The following is a 16,078-nucleotide window of genomic DNA, read 5'->3' as shown; positions in this document are numbered from 1 at the left end:
AAAGCAGAAAGAAGGTTCAAACTATGACGCCTCCCTCTGGATCTTCTTGCCAAAAGTATGCACTTTCACCCTCAACCACCACGCAGACCAAACGTGTTCCCTCGTCAACATAGAAACTGTTGTCGAAACAAACCATCTAGGCCTTCACCTACCATTCAACCGATGGTGCATGCCAAGCCTTGATAAGGCCCCGTTGACTCGGACACAAAAATCTTCAGCACTGTCGGCAACTACTTCTAAAACCACGTCCCTGTTGAGCACCGTGAAAACAACCCTATCGACGAGCGCTGAGTCCACTATCTTTTGCGATCTCCGCGGAGACATGTTAATCAACGGCTCCACCAGAAGAGATCCTCCAGCCTGATACAGATCTGGAAGGTCCAATGGTAGATTTTTCTGAGGACAGGATAGTGTTGGAGGATGCCCACCAGCCCCCAACTTGACATGCCTTTGCTTAAAGCAACCCCAGCACACGTGCCTCCGCCTAAAGTAATTTGGCCACCAGGGATAGTTCCTCCTGCAGCTCCTAGAGACGTCTCATTGTACATCCTAACAACTCTACGATCTTTGGTGTCAGAGCTTCAGCACAGATTGCCTGACCTTTCCGCATCTCAACTGGGCGCAAGTGGTTTAGCTGCTCGCTCTGAGGGAACACTGACCCATGATGCCAGTACCACAAACAGATAGTCAGAAGATGATACTCCCACTGTCGAGGCCGCCACAAACCCACACACACTAGAGATACAGGCGCGGGTGAGTTTGATGATCTTATCCTGGCAGAGTAAAAACCAAACTAGGTTCCTCTGCGAGACTCTCCACCTGACAAAATTGGGTGTTTCCACACCCGTATGTCCAAGGCAACAAAGATGTTTGGATCGGCTCCTGAAGAGCAGAAAAAGGACAGTTTTGTTCTACCAGCAGTGGGAACAACACCGAAAATCAGTTGTGGCCATACCGCTGCTGGATGACATCTAGGAAGACGGTTTGCTAACGTTGATCAATCCTTCTGCGCCTTCCAAGAAGGAGAGGTTTGAGAAAAGAATATAGGGTTCCGCACACTGCGCCTACATGTCTTAGGACGCAACCTAGCCAGACTCAGTGGTGTCTGCAACGGCCCACAAACATTCTGTCATCCCTTCTTCCTGTTCAGTCCCAAGGGATAAAGAGGGAAAGCGTCTGGATGCATTTGGAAAAATAAGTAATCACAGCAGCTGCAATGACCATCAAGGCAGCCAGTGCCATGGCCGTTCTGTCCATGTACGACTGGGAGCCCTGGTTCCAGGTGGGACCCATTCTAGAGTTCCTACCAGATGACAAAAAACATGAGGCTTTAGCCCTTCTTCATGAAGGAGAAGCAGCTTCAGATCACACAATATCCATATCCGTGGCCATTGCTGACACCGGGTTCGGTAGGGAATGTCGCTGTACTTTGCAGGCAAGGCTGGCTCAAGGCTAACAATTTCCAGCCAGAGGTTCAGATAAGTGGTATACCCTTCAATGGCATTGACCTCTTCGGAAAAAACGTGGACGAGACGTTGCAGACCATCAAGACTGACAGACACTGCCCGCTCACTGGGCACATTGCAATAGCAGCGCCAGTCCTTTTGCTCTGGAAGGTCTTGTTTCTCCAAAACTAAACAAGAATATTGCCCTTCCTACCAGTCACCATCGTACAAGTCGCCTTCCTAAAATACAAAAAAGGTAGAAGGTGCCCCTCTCTCGAAAGAGCACGGCATGATAACCTGTCCAGTGGTTATTAACCACTTTGAGAGTTCGCAGCCATCTGCTTTTTGCTCACTGTACCTTTCACAGATGGGAAATAGTCTTTGTCCCGTCCACATGGGCAGTCCAGCACCGAAATGCTATGTCAATTCCCTTCTGAACAAGAGTACCAACAGCAACTCCATACACGTGTTTCAGCCTTGTTGGGCCTCATCAGTGAGGTGGAGTTGTTCCTCTCTGAGCACAGTGATCAGGGAGTCCACGTCTGGTTGCCCCCAGGTAATTTAGGGTGACCAACCCCAAGTTCCTTCCAAAAATACAAAAAAAGTAGCAGGTGCCCCTCTCTCGAAAGAACACGGCATGATAACCTGTTCAGTGGTTGCCTTCCTACTCAACATCTGACACATACAGGAATAAGTCACAATCCTACAGGGGCACCCAGCGCTGATGCAGCTTTTGCCATACCAGAGGCCAACCGGCTAAACAAACCTGACCGGCCTTGGGTCCAGCCCCCCCATTTTTGCATCCCAGTCGGAGGAAGGCTTTCACAGTTCATCCACGAGTGGCAAAACATCACCAACGATGAGTGAGTGCTATCCCTTATCCAGCAGCGCCCCGCGCTGGATTTCATCAATCGACCATCCACCATTCCTCCAAAGGCCCAAACTTTCAGAATGGTAACACTGCAACATGTCATGTCCCAGCTGCAAGAAGGACATTTTCTAGCATTCCTGTACCTAGAGGATGCCTACTTCCACATCCCTATCCACCAGAAGCATTGCCACTAGCTGGGCTTCATGGTCGCAGGTTGCTATGGGTTACGAAGATTCCATCGCAGGTTATTCCATCAAGGCAGAATTTGTCACATTTTATCCACTGCATTTTACCGCAAATGTATGTGGGTGGGTGTGTTAGGGTAATAAAAAAGGTAGGGGAAGATTGGGGGCGGTGCGGGGGAGGGGTGTGTGTCTGCCCGCATACCAATGCAGTAAAATGTAGTATAAAAATATATTCAAAATTGATGAAATCAAACAGATGAAGTCACATGGAACCGGTTGCCACTACCAGTACAAGGCTCTACCTTTCGGACTCTGGTCAGCCCCAAGAGTTTTCATCAAATACCTGGCCCCAGTAGTGGCTCATCCGCGTTGATCGGGTGCACACGTCTAACTACCTGGATGACTGGCTGGTGCAGGCGGCATCCTTCACCATGGCTGCCCAGCACACCTTACTGACTATTCAATGCCTGCAGTCTCTGGGGTTCTGTGAACTATCCAAAATCCTTTCTAATTCCATCGCAGCAGGCTCTTTACTTGGGGGCAAGACTGGACACGCTCTCTTGCAGGGCAACTCCTTCAGAAGAGAGCGTTCAATCCCTTCTCACCAAGGTGTGAAGGCTCTTCCGGTTGCCGACTGCTTCCGTCTGCCTATTAAAGTACCTACTGGGGATGATGTCTTCTTGCATCCCACTATTGCAGCACTGCAGGCTCCACATGGGGCCTTTGCAGAAGTTCCTCAATGGACACTGGCAGAAATTCTCAGGTTGCTGGGAGGACAAAATCTCGCTGACGCAGCAATTCATGAAGACACTGTACTGGTGGTCAGTCCAAACTCACCTTGTTCATGGTGTTACTTTTTGCCTGCCCCCATGCAAAGTCATTGTCACGATGGATTCCTCCCTAGAGGGAAAACACCTACATTCTAGGGGTTCATGGACTGAGGAAGAGAAGGCTCCCAATATGAACCTTCTAGAGCTGCGTGTAGTTTTCTGGGCACTCAAGTCATTCCTCCCACATGTCGGCAGTCGGGTGGTTTGGATCTTTACGGACAACACCACCACAATGTTCTATGTACGCAAGCAGGGAGCAACCAGATCTCTCTCTCTGTCGGCAGAAGCCCATGTGTTGTGGCACTGGGCACTGAAACACCACATGATCTTCATTCCTTTGCACCTTCCAGGTGTTCAGAACATCATGGCTGATTCCTTCAGCAGCAAAATCGGCTCCCATTATGAGTGGGAGCTCCAGTTGTTTCAGCTCTGCTGGATTTTCCATTGTTGGGGTACTATGGAAATTGACCTTTTTGCCACCTATGAGAACAAGAGGAGTGTGGCCTTTGCCAGCAGTTTCCCGAACCCGGAAAACCTGGGGATGCCTTCACATTCCCCTGGGAGGGACAATTGCTGCATACTTACCCCCACCCCCGATAGCCTTAGTGGTGCAAGTGTTGAGCGTTTTCAGACCACATCGGTACAGAATGATCTTAGTGGTTCCTGCCTGGCCATGACAGTTCTGGTACTCCAACCTCCTCTCATTGACCGCTGCTCCCCCAATGAGGTTTACTCCTCTTCAAGACCTGCTCTCTGCAGACGAGCGTGCAGTCCTCCATCATGACCCTGCCTCGCTCAACTTGACGACTTCGCTCCTGTATTCCTAGAATTCAGCTGTATACCACTGCCTCAAGACTGCAGACATATTCTGGTGCGGGCCGGCACCTCATCTACGCTCCGCTGCTACAAGAGGAAATGGGCACGCTTTGCTATTTGGTGTAGAACACTGGGCCTGGACCCTTTAGCTGTTCAGCCAAAGAACATCCTATTTTACCTGCTCTTGCTGGCGCAAGCAGGTTTAGTGCATTCCTCCATCGAGGTGCAACATGTGGCAGTGTCCCGTTATACCCGCTCTTCTTCCACACCTTCCCTTTGGTCTAACCGTCTAGTCAAGGAGTTCCTCAAGGGCCTCTTTCGTTCTTATCCACCTATCAGACGGCCAGCACCAGTCTGGGAACTGAATGTGGTTCTATCAAGACTCATGAGACCTCCGTTTGTGCCAATGAACAAGGCTTCACTCAAATTTCTCTCTTGAAAGACTGCCTTTCTAGGCTAGGTGCCAGCACATCAGCATGGAGGGTAGGCGAGATTCAAAGTTTTTTCCTGCAAGGCACCCTACCTGTCCAAGGTGGTCTAAGGTGGCTTTACGGAATAACCCATCTTTTGTGCCCAAGGTTCCTTCAACATTCCACCGCATTGAGCTGGTGGAGTTACTGTCTTCTTCGGATCCCCTGCTTCTTCCGCAGAACGATTTTTACATTTCACGTCGTACGTGCTTTAAAGTACTACGTCTCTCCTACAAATTCATTACGAACGACCGCTCAGCTCTTTGTGACATTTGGTCCCTCTGGTGTAGGCAAGGCACTCTCCAAGTCTTTGATTGCCAAGTGGATCTCACCCTGCATTTCTTTCTGTAATCAGCAGGCAGACAGGCCTCTCCCTGACAGACCCAGGGCTTATTCAAGCAGAGCGGTGGCCGCCATGACGGCTTTTCTCTCTGGGGTTCCCCTGCTAGACCTCTGCAGGGCAGTGACCTGGAGTTCCGTACACACTTTTACAAGATTTTACTGCCTCGACGGGGATTCTGCTGCAGAGTCCAGAGTCGGCCAGGCGGTTCTACATAACCTGTTTGCGCAAGGACAGTGTCTCCTGTGGTAAGTGTTTGCTACAAGGAACTTGCCTCTGCCAATATGATTATATGGCACTGCTTTGTAATCTATTCACAGCATGTGAATGTATGAAAGATCCAGCATTGGTATCTTTCATAGATTCACATGCAACCCTCCTGCCTACTCCTCAGGCTCTTCTTGGCTCATACTGCCACTTTGTGCGCTATGCCGATATCTGAAGATGGCCTCCAGGGGTGTAGTTAAGGGAGCCTTTTCCATTGGCTGTGGGCAGTATGACCCAAAACAACTATACTAGAGCACTAAAGGGACTGAAGTTTTCAGTTTAAAAATAAACTTCTGATACCGAGGAATCCCTGCCAGACGGGGAATATTCAAAGCTTGTGGATCTATGAAAGATGAACATGCTGGAGAAGAAGAGTTACAGGTAAGTAACATATTCCTTAAAAATCCTATTTATATACAACCTTCTTTGGACTTTTTATTTGGATACCAAAGTTCTATGGTTGTTTGGATTGCTTCTGTATCGGCTAACCACCCCTCACCCCCAAAGAGTCTAGCCTGCCCTTGGCCTGTGCTACCGGATACAGCAAAGTACTGTCGGGCTGCTCCTATTTCAGCTTTATGATTTGGATCACTGCTGGTTTTTGCTAGTAGTGTGAGGCTGAGTAATAGATGTATCCACTACTCATCCCTATACTATTGAAGAGCAGTAGTAATTTTGTCGCACCCAAGCATGAACATGTTGTAAAATGCTCCTCTGTACTGTTAGTGATCTGACATGTATTGGATTTTTCAGGTCCTACCCTCAAAAACCAATGATAAACGGAATGTTTTACCCGACTTTTCTAAACAATTGTGATGTAATATGCACAATTTCAACCCATTATTTGAAAAATTATCTTCGGGGAGAATCACCCTGAACCCCCACATTGTTTAAGGCTCCCTCTCTATGCTCTGTTTCTTGCACTAATTCGAGGGAGATATGCCCCTCCATGAAAATATTTTCCATCTACCACCGACTTTGAATCACTTAGAATGCCTGTGACCTATCGGGATCCACCTGCCCCCAGCACCCAGAGTTGTCTGTACCACTGACCCCCTTCTTGTGCACCCTTGAACATGTTCAAGGCAAACACTAACCACCAAGAAATGTAAGGAATCCTTCTGTGGTGTGTCTAGTCCATATGCACTGACATCATAATTGAATGGCATGGGAGATTTTGAAATCTTTGCTTTGATTACTTGGAATACGTCTGCTGATAATGTTTCTTAAGCTGCAATTTCATTTCAGTGAGTTCCCTTGCTAAGCTTTCTTTTTCCTTTTTAAAAGTAATACAATGGGAACAATCGGATTAGAAAATAGATAGCCAAATATTTCAACATATTGCATGCACTTCACAATTCAGGGAAAATAAGAAATGCAAAATACATACATGTTGATGACTAATCTTAAATATCATGATGTACAATTGCATGCGTTTATTGTGTTTTACTTTCAGATTAAGGAGATAACCGGAGACATGGGCCAGACAAATCCTGCTATGCTTATGCATGTATTTCTTCCAGCATTAATTTTCTATGCTGCATTTGATTTGGAGCCTTATGAAGTACGGAAATGTTTTGGACAGGTAGGATAGATCTGCATATTTTTTAGATAATTGCATGTAAACAATAATTGCATGTAACAATAGCAATCATGTTTAGGAAGCATTGTAGAGATTAAAAAGTGAAGTGTCTAATAATTAAGATCAAAGAACAACATTCAAAAATAAGAATAAGATTGACTATCAGAGTGGCAACATTAAAAAATTATCTCTGCGTGTTTTGCTACGAATATCAATTGTATGAACAAAGAACAAGCACAATAGTATGAACAAAGAACAAGCACATGAGTTAGTAAAAGCTTTAAAAGCAAGAGTGTCTTTTTGACAATAAACGTACATGATGTTATGGCAAATGAACCACCGACTCTTCTGGTAGATTGGTAAGTGAGGGCAGTCAGCAAAGCAGCATGCAGACAATCCATAAGACAGAACACAAAACCAATGAGTGAACTGTATATGGTGCAGCAACTCCACTTCTTGGGTTTACCAGGTTTTTATACAGTAATGCACACAAGTCCTGCTGTGGAAGGGGGTGGGTCATGAATTGTACAATGGAAACAGTATGCAGTGTTTCTACATGCGATGCAAGGTTCTCAGTATAGAATATGCAGACACTCACTGAGCTTCTCACACCTCGGAGAGTAAACATTGCAACATGCACCAGACAGTGTGGGTCATCGCGGGTTGGGCGTAGCAGCAGAAATGTGGTTGGAACGCTATTGCCACCGCATTACTGCTCCACCCAATCCCGAGTTTGGTCTGAAAGTGGGAGATTTACCTCCACCTTTTTGCTGGAGGTAAATTTCGGCACATTCCACCCATTTGTGGCACTATTACTTAGTGAAGGGAGGAGAGCATAGGGGCAACGCGCTGGTCTTGGAAGCAAGACCATGCAGAGCAACAGAGTTTTGAATCCCGGATCTGCGCTTAGAAACCAAAATCTGGCACGGCATTAGGTGTATTATCAAAAACAATTAAATAAAATACATAAATAACTGCTGCGGTTATAGCACCAAGAAAAGTCCCGATGGGACCCCCTAGCCACCGCATGGGACCCCCTAGCCACCGCAACTCGGGATCTGGCGCTAATAGAGCTGGACCGAGTTGCGGTAAAGCTATATGCGTTGGCGGTATCCCAGCGGATTTACCACTGGGATTCTGCCAAGATCCAGATCTAGCCAAATGTCAGTTAGATTTTTCGCAGATCAACTGTTTCGATTACAATTACAGTTTTCATGGCTCAGGCAGTTCCTGTACTCCTGTAAAGTCTGGATGGGTACATCTGTACTTTTGCCCTCTATATGGTTGGGGTAGAGGTACAGAGCACCCCAGCCAAGGTTCTCTACATGGTAGCTATGGATGAGCTACCAAAGCTTAAGCTTTCAGGAGGTAATGCAGGCTGGTTCTTAAGTACAGTGAGTCCCCAAGACCTCACAAAGGAAGGAATGTCCACACACTGTTGGGTGATAACACAGCTTCTTTATATAAAATAAGGTTCAGTTAAATACATACATATACATAATAACACTTTGTATTTTGGCAATACTATCCTAATAATGGCAAGATATTTACACTCTATGTGGCGCCACACAATACTTAGATCCATAAAAATGCACCAATTGCTGACAGACAGTCTTTAAAAAGCATGTGAATTGATGAGCAAGGAGTGAATGCATAGATCAAGGAAGGAAGGCAGATTAGTTTCAGACCATAGGCAGCAAACTTTTTTTAGACTTAAATATTGATACTGTGTGAGGACCCCCCCTTACCTGGGCAACCTGTAAGGGAAAAGTTAGGGCGTACCTTATCTTGTCTATTACAGCCAGTCCATAAATGCACAATAATGTTCTGCTTTACTTTTACAGGTTCCACTACCTCAAAGTACCCGAAATGCCACAGGAGAACAGGATCCAAGATGAATCTGGGACCCCTGGATGATTCCTGAGGCTGGAAGATGCTCTTCCTCGTCACATGACCTTTGCTGCCTTGGCAGGGGAAGTGGTGGAGTTTCTTGGCTTTACTCGACGGGACCCCTTGAAGATGTACCCCCCTTTACAAGGAGTTGCTAGGATATCGAAGCCAAGAGAAAATAGGGAACCAGACAGTGTCTGAAAGGCAGCACTTTCGGTCTTCGCAGTGGTATCCGTTGGCGGGACGTTACTCCGGCTGTGAATGTCCCACAAAGTGTGAATTCCTAAAAGGCCTGGCTGAACAGGATAAGATCCTTGGGGACCTTTGATGCCTTCCAGTGATGACGGGTGCAGTGGCAGAAGTAGGTGTCGGGTTTCAGGATTTAGCGGTTTAACGACCTTTGGTTCTTTGGTGCTTCAACCGCAGAAGGGACCTCTAGATGGCTTCTGGCAACTTGGACACAACCACTCAACTGGAGTACGGATCATCACCAAGGCTGGACCCTGGGGATGTCTTCTTCGGTTTTTGGTGGCGAAAAACTCACCGGTGGACCATCCTCTGCATACAGTTAATTGGGATCTTCTTTGGTAGGAAAAAGTGGTCAGATGTCGTGTCTCTTCTGGACTCACGAATACCCCTTCTCTGGATGGCACGCATACAGGACTGGCTTTCAGGGTACTTCTGTTGAAGAGTAGCAGGTGCACGATAGTCCCTCGTAACTTGGGAAGAGCTCGTCTATCCAGGTCCTCTCTTGGATCAGTCCTTGGAAGAACAGAGCAGCTTTCGGATTACTTGAAGGAATGCAGCAGCAGACTTCTTACTCCAGCTGGGCTCCAGGGAACAGCTTCCTATTGCTTCAGCTTTGACTTCAGCTTCTGAACTTAGCGTCTGAACAAATTGGTGAGTGAGGGGTCCTTAGTTATACACATTCGTTCCCCATTTACGCAGGCTGAGCCAGGCTTAGTCAGCCAATCATACACAAGTGCATTCATGCAGGCAGGCGGCCAACCGGGCTCACAGGGATTCAGGCCGTTCACCCAAATTAGACACTCAGAACACAGAATGTGGATTGGAATAAGCACCCAACCTTTCAGAACACTACACTGCATTCACTCCTGTGGTAGTCAGGGCTAGGCCCTGCATTGTGCCACACAATCAAAACCAGACCCCCACAACACAGAATGTGAGCTAACTTCAGACTCCATTCATACAGGTCCCACCCCAAGGGTGCCCACAGCACACAGTCCCTGGGAAGGTTCCTGACAGGGGGTAGCCCCAGATCCATATATGGTCTTTCCACCCAACATCCAGTCAGGGAGAAGGGGACATAGAGAGGGCTTCCCAGGACTTTGGGAAACAAGGTGTAAAGGGAATAGAAACCAAGAGGCTACAGTGACCATCTTGTCTTTGTCCATGAATCCATTGATTCCTATGGCAGGGCCTGGGTGTCCCAAAAGGGAGGACACTCAGAGCCACTATCAAGTCAGCATGTAGCTGCCATCAGCCCATACCCTGATCTGTGGGCAACACAGGTGCCGAAAAAACACAAGGGGTACAAGGATGTAGCCCCACCCATGGTTACCATTAGGTATCCCATGGGTGGTGTTCACCAAAAGGAAAAATGAAGACCTGCACTACCAAAAGTCCAAGCTGGACATCAGTGGCAGAAAACATGTAGAAATCACACACAGAGAAGTGGGAGGACCAGGACTAGGAGGCCCTGTCCTTCCAAAAGGCATTTCCATCATCACAACGCCTAATGTTGTTAATACTGCCTACTGAAACCGTCTCACCTAGCGAGGCAGTGATCTAAATAATGCTTGGTAGTGCCAAACAGGAACTACGTCAGAAGCGGGTAAGGTAAAAGCAAGCCACGTCTAGCCTAGCACCTAGGATACATTTCAGTAAAGACATGTGCACAACGACCAAGGACAATGCAGTTATAGGCAGTAATGCAAACATGGTAGCCATGGGTGGCTGTGCTTTCATAAAGAAGAATCAGAGGAGTACATAAACAGATGACCAATTTCAATTTCTGCCACCACATCCCCATTCTATGAGACCTTTACTCCGGTCTCATCACATTACCTCTTCTGGGCTTGGAAAATGGCAGATCATGATAGTGTACCTCTTCTGTAGTATTCAAATACAGAATTTGTTTCCTTACGCCAGAGCATTTATATTGGGTGTCAAACAGATGCATAACCATTTAAACATCAATGCAACACACTACCGGCTCAGAAGCTAAGCTAGTATCATGAAGGGAATCTAGACAATGGACCTCCCAAAGGAGCTGAGGATACTGGAAACCCAAGACCAAATGGGCCACCCTGAACTGGTATTCTCATGTAGGGCAGCTACAGTGGGGGCGTTGTGGCCATTGGAGTTTAGAAGGTAAGTGCAACATTAATTTTTCATGAGAGCACACATGCCTCAATTTGGATGCGAAGAGGGTGTCCAGGTGTCATGATGCCTACCCCAGGGCATCCGGATCGTGTCCATCAGCCCCGGAAGCAGGCATCCAGATACTCATTAAAACCCCAACAGCCCTGGCTGGGGGCTGTTTGGATTCAGTCCTGGTGCCGTAGTCGCCAGGCTCATAGACTTTACTTACCTTATGCAGACCATGCTGCAAATGAGTCCAAGCCAACGTGAGGCCTGGATGGGACTATTTTATTACAGGGACTATTTTTCACTCGGGTGTGGTTCTGGGGAACTTCTTACCTGGGACTACTTTGCAGGCTATTTAAACCACGCCCGAACAGCAGCCCATGCTTCGCGTTATTCTGCATCCAGCAGCGTGACGCTCACTGTGTCTGCAAGTCAGCATCCAGTCACCTGCCACGCCCGCCTCGAATCCGGAGCTCCTAGACAAAAGGAAAAGAAAGGAGAAGAGGTTAGATCACGGACATTTGATTCCTTACCTGATTCCGGACCCAGCACATCTCCGAGCCTGGAAAGGACATTATTTCAGCACGCGTCGCTTCGCCAGCAGCAGCGCCGCGTTATACTCACCAGTCCACTGTATCTTTCGACTCGGCGCTGCCTCCATCATTTTCTTCGTCGAAATCCAGCACCTGGGGGGAAAACAAAAGGAATAACAAGGTGAGCCGAGAAAACCGACAAAGACAATCTCTTTGCCACCATAGGCTTACCTGCTTTAACACCGGAGGTATTATTCTTTAATTCGCTGCATCTTCCTATGCCGCGCCTATAAAGGGAGAGAAAACCGCTTACTAAACTCATGCAACTTTTACCGGACAGTGTTTGTAATACAGACTCTTACCTGAACGCCATCAGCTACCTCCAGGCAATATTCTTTTGGACCCAGCTGCAACCTAACGAGGGAATGGAACAAGAGTGAACATCGGACATATTGAACTCTTTGAACTTTATAGACACTAGAGTTAATATTCCTCGAACTCTTCCAGTATCTTCAACCCAGTGAAGTAACTGGTATCTACGCACCCCTGCATGCCATGCAGGAATGAGAGCTCATCATTTAAAAACATAAGGTGAGATTACCAAAAGGGGATATCGGAGGTGATTAGTGGAGAGAACGAGAACTGTTGGGAGGCCATCACTAAAGTCCACGGGTGGCTAAATCCCTTTCTCCACTTGCAGGAGAATACTTCTACGAGTCCAGCAGACAAGATTATGTGGGCCAGTCCAGACTGTCATCTCTTCACTACGCATCACGTTGGTGGAGACCGCAGCTGTCTGGGTCCGATCGACGCCCCTGTGGGAACCAGGTGAGCGTAACAGAACGCAAAGCCCATCTACAAATCCCTACCTGGGCGTAATGGAGACCTCAGAAACCGACCAACAAGCCCAATTGTTAGGAGAACTTAGGGCAGAAGTGCACTCCGCGCGCCAAGAAACTAATGCCCTCAGGAGAGAACTGTTTGTGTCAAAGGAGCGCACTGATGATCTTGCCAGACAACTGCTGCAAAACCAAGCCGGGCAAATACCGCTACCTGGACTTGGGGGGGAATTCAACCCCCGTTTCATCGAGCAGCCCTGTGCAAGTGGTTCTACCACAGAGCATTCCTTTAGCTCCACCCGAACGCATTGCTGGGGAACCCGAAAAGGTTTGGCGTGTTCATGAACCAATGCCGCTTGCACCTTTTATGCAGACCAGGAGCTTTTCCAAACGACCAAGCCAAAGTAGCCTTTGTACTGTCATACCTTAGTGGCAGCGCAGCGGATTGGTCAATTCCATTAGTCAACCAGGATGACCCTCTTCTTCAGGGTTTTCAATTGAGCATGGAAAGATTATTTGCCAGACATTCACAGGGACAGGCCCTGGATAACGAACTTCTATCCCTACGACAAGGAAACCAGGACCTGCTAATTTATATTGCAACCTTCAATAGGTTGGTGGTGGAAACCGGATGGCCAGAGGTAAAGCGAATTACATTATTTCATTGTGGACTTTGGGGTGAACTCATAGATGTTTTGGCCCAAGTTGTGAACCCACCTCAGGATTGCGCAGAATATATAGACTTAGTGGTCCAGCTAGACCACCGACTTCAGAATATAAAAGCTGATTGAGCTAAGTTCGAGAATCGGTTATTGGTTAAACCCAATGTTACTCCCAAAGGAACAGGTGCATCAGAAACAATGCAGATCGGGGGGGTTAAGGGACCCTTAACTCAAAAAGAAAGAGAAAGGAGACAGATGCAGTTTTGTCTGTACTGTGGGGCCTCAGGACATTTTCTACGGGATTGCCCTATAAAACCATCCAAGAAAGTAGTCGGAGTTGCTGATAGAAATCAAACGGAGCCTGATTCGGGAAATGACCACGCCCGACATGCTTAGAGGTCCGCTTGCCGAGCTTAAAGAAGGACACTCAGACCTCGCGCCTAATCATACCAATGGTCCTTATTGATCCAAGGCAGCCATCACGTGTGCACGCAGGTAGGGCATACATTGATAGCGGGGCCGTAGGAAACTATGTGGACCACGAATTGGCTTCTAGGATGAATATACCTCTCTGCAAAAAGACCAATTTGGATGTTATCACCACAGTCGATGGAACTGAAATTGCCTCTGGGCCTGTAACTCATTCCACCACAGAGATGACACTGTTGGGTCAAGATGGGCATCGAGAGACTATTGTTTTTGACTTAATCAAAGCCCCGCAGTTCCAAATAATACTGGGGATACCTTGGTTGGAAATCCATAATCCTTGTATTGATTGGCGAGAGAAGAGAGTAACCTTCCCGGAGTGTGCACACACCTGTTACCCGGAAAAAACCTTGAACAAAAGCCTGGCCACAGTTGCTAATCCAGTCATGCAGTTACCTAAGGAATATCAAGAATTTCAGGATTTTTTCCAAAAAGAACAGACAAACACCTTACCACCTCATAGATCATACGATTGTCAAATCGACCTCATACCCGGTGCACAACCTCCATGCAGTAGAATCTACGCCCTTACGGAACCCGAAAACCGTCACCTACGACAATACTTGGACCAATACCTTGCTAATGGCTTCATTCGTCCATCTAAGTCCCCTGCATCTTCAGCTTTATTCTTTGTGCCCAAAAAGGACGGTGACCTCAGAACGTGCATAGACTACGGTGCATTAAACCAGATCACGGTGAAGAACCGATATCCATTGCCTCTGATCCCCGAACTACTAGACCAAGTAAAGGATGCTTGCATCTACACTAAATTAGATTTCCGGGGGGCATATCATCTGGTTCGTGTAAAGAAGGGCGACGAATGGAAGACCGCTTTTCGCACCAAGTACGGATTATTCGAATATCAGGTGATGCCCTTCGGGTTGTGCAATGCACCAGCAGCCTTCCAGTATTTTATGAACGATGTGCTTCGTGAACTTATTGACGTCTGTGTTGTCGTATACATAGACGATATTCTAGTGTACTCCTCCTCAGAATCAGACCATGTTAAGAACGTTCATGCAGTCCTTGAGAAACTACGCCAGTACAAGTTATATGCAAAATTGGAAAAATGTGTTTTTCATGCTACAGAAGTTGAATTCCTTGGATTTATCCTGACTCCAAAAGGAGTCCGAATGGACTCTCGAAAGGTGGACGCAATTCTCAAGTGGCCATCACCCAGTTCAGTTAAAGGGGTGCAAAGCATGCTTGGGTTTGCTAATTTCTACCGCAGATTTATTCCTAACTTCTCATATGTTGTACACCCCATCACAGCACTTTTGCGAAAAAACAAACGCTTCTTGTGAACTGAAGAGGTTGAAAAAGCCTTCCAAGAACTGAAATTGAAATTCACGTCGGCACCTGTCTTAAAGCATCCACGCCCCGAGCTCCCATACATAGTTGAAACAGATGCACCCAGTTTAGCCATGGGGGCTGTCCTGTCCCAGAAGGATCTAGAAACCGGTCAACTTCATCCAGTAGCATTTTGGTCCAGAAAATTCTCGGCCCCCAGAATTAAACTATGCGGTTACCGATAGAGTTGTTAGCCATCAAATCCGCCTTCAAGGCTTGGCGGCATTATCTTCTCGGTGCCAGGCATACCATTACTGTAATCGCCGATCACAGGAACTTGCAGTATTTAAAAACAGCCAAGGCCCAATCATCGCGTCAACTTCGATGGGCCTTATTCCTTGCCGAATTCAATTTCGTGATCACTTATCGACCAGGTTGTAAGAATGGTAAGGCAGACGCTTTGTCCCGAATCGGGATGGGAGAAGCATATTCGAACCCGGAACCGGTGCCTATAATTCCTGAACAAAGAATTCTTGGGATAACTACTCTACAGACCTTCATTTAAAGATCCAACAACTTTTCGATCCAGCAGCCCTGCAGGACTGGGTTCAAAAGGGCCAAGATTATTCAGTTGTCAATGACCTACCTTACTATCAAGGGCGTCTTTTTCTACCACACAAGGAACTACAAGAACAAGTCATCTCCAATTACCATGAAGCTCTGATGGAAGGGCACCCAGGTATTGCATAAACTGAAGCTAAAATTAAAAGACAATTAAAGTGGCCCACCTGGCGAAAAGATGTAAAGTCATTTGTACTGTCTTGTGGCATCTGCGCCCAGAACAAAAGTCAAAAGAAGAAACCAGCTGGTCTTTTACAACCTTTAGATATTCCACCCGCACCATGGCACACTTTGTCTTTAGACTTTATTACAGATCTACCGCCATGTAATGGATTCAACACCATTCTAGTTATTGTGGATCTTTTTTCCAAGATGGCCCACTTCATTCCTTTAAAAGGATTACTTTCTGCTTCAATCTTGGCCAAGGAATTTCTCGAAAATATTGTTCGAATACATGGATTTCCTTCCGTATTGATCTCTGACCGAGGTAGTCAGTTCATTTCGCAATTTTGGCAGAAGTGTTGTCAATTGGCACAAATCGACGTAAGTTTATCAACCAG

General features: G+C 46.9%; 1 protein-coding gene across 1 annotated transcript in view; it reads left to right on the top strand.

Annotated features, from left to right (window-relative positions):
- Positions 1 to 16,078, top strand: part of LOC138505085 (sperm-specific sodium:proton exchanger-like) — a 3,031,181-nt gene that overhangs the window by 280,148 nt on the left and 2,734,955 nt on the right. The window contains exon 3 of the mRNA XM_069625402.1: positions 6,681 to 6,809. Coding sequence (XP_069481503.1) covers positions 6,681 to 6,809 — 129 coding nt within the window. The remainder of the gene's footprint in view (positions 1 to 6,680; positions 6,810 to 16,078) is intronic.

The sequence above is a fragment of the Ambystoma mexicanum genome, chromosome 11 (genome assembly GCF_040938575.1).
Source record: "Ambystoma mexicanum isolate Mex_15411 chromosome 11, UKY_AmexF1_1, whole genome shotgun sequence".
In the NCBI taxonomy this organism is placed as follows: domain Eukaryota; kingdom Metazoa; phylum Chordata; class Amphibia; order Caudata; family Ambystomatidae; genus Ambystoma; species Ambystoma mexicanum.
The sequence above is the reverse complement of the archived record's forward strand: the minus strand, read 5'-3'. Positions and strand labels throughout refer to the sequence as shown.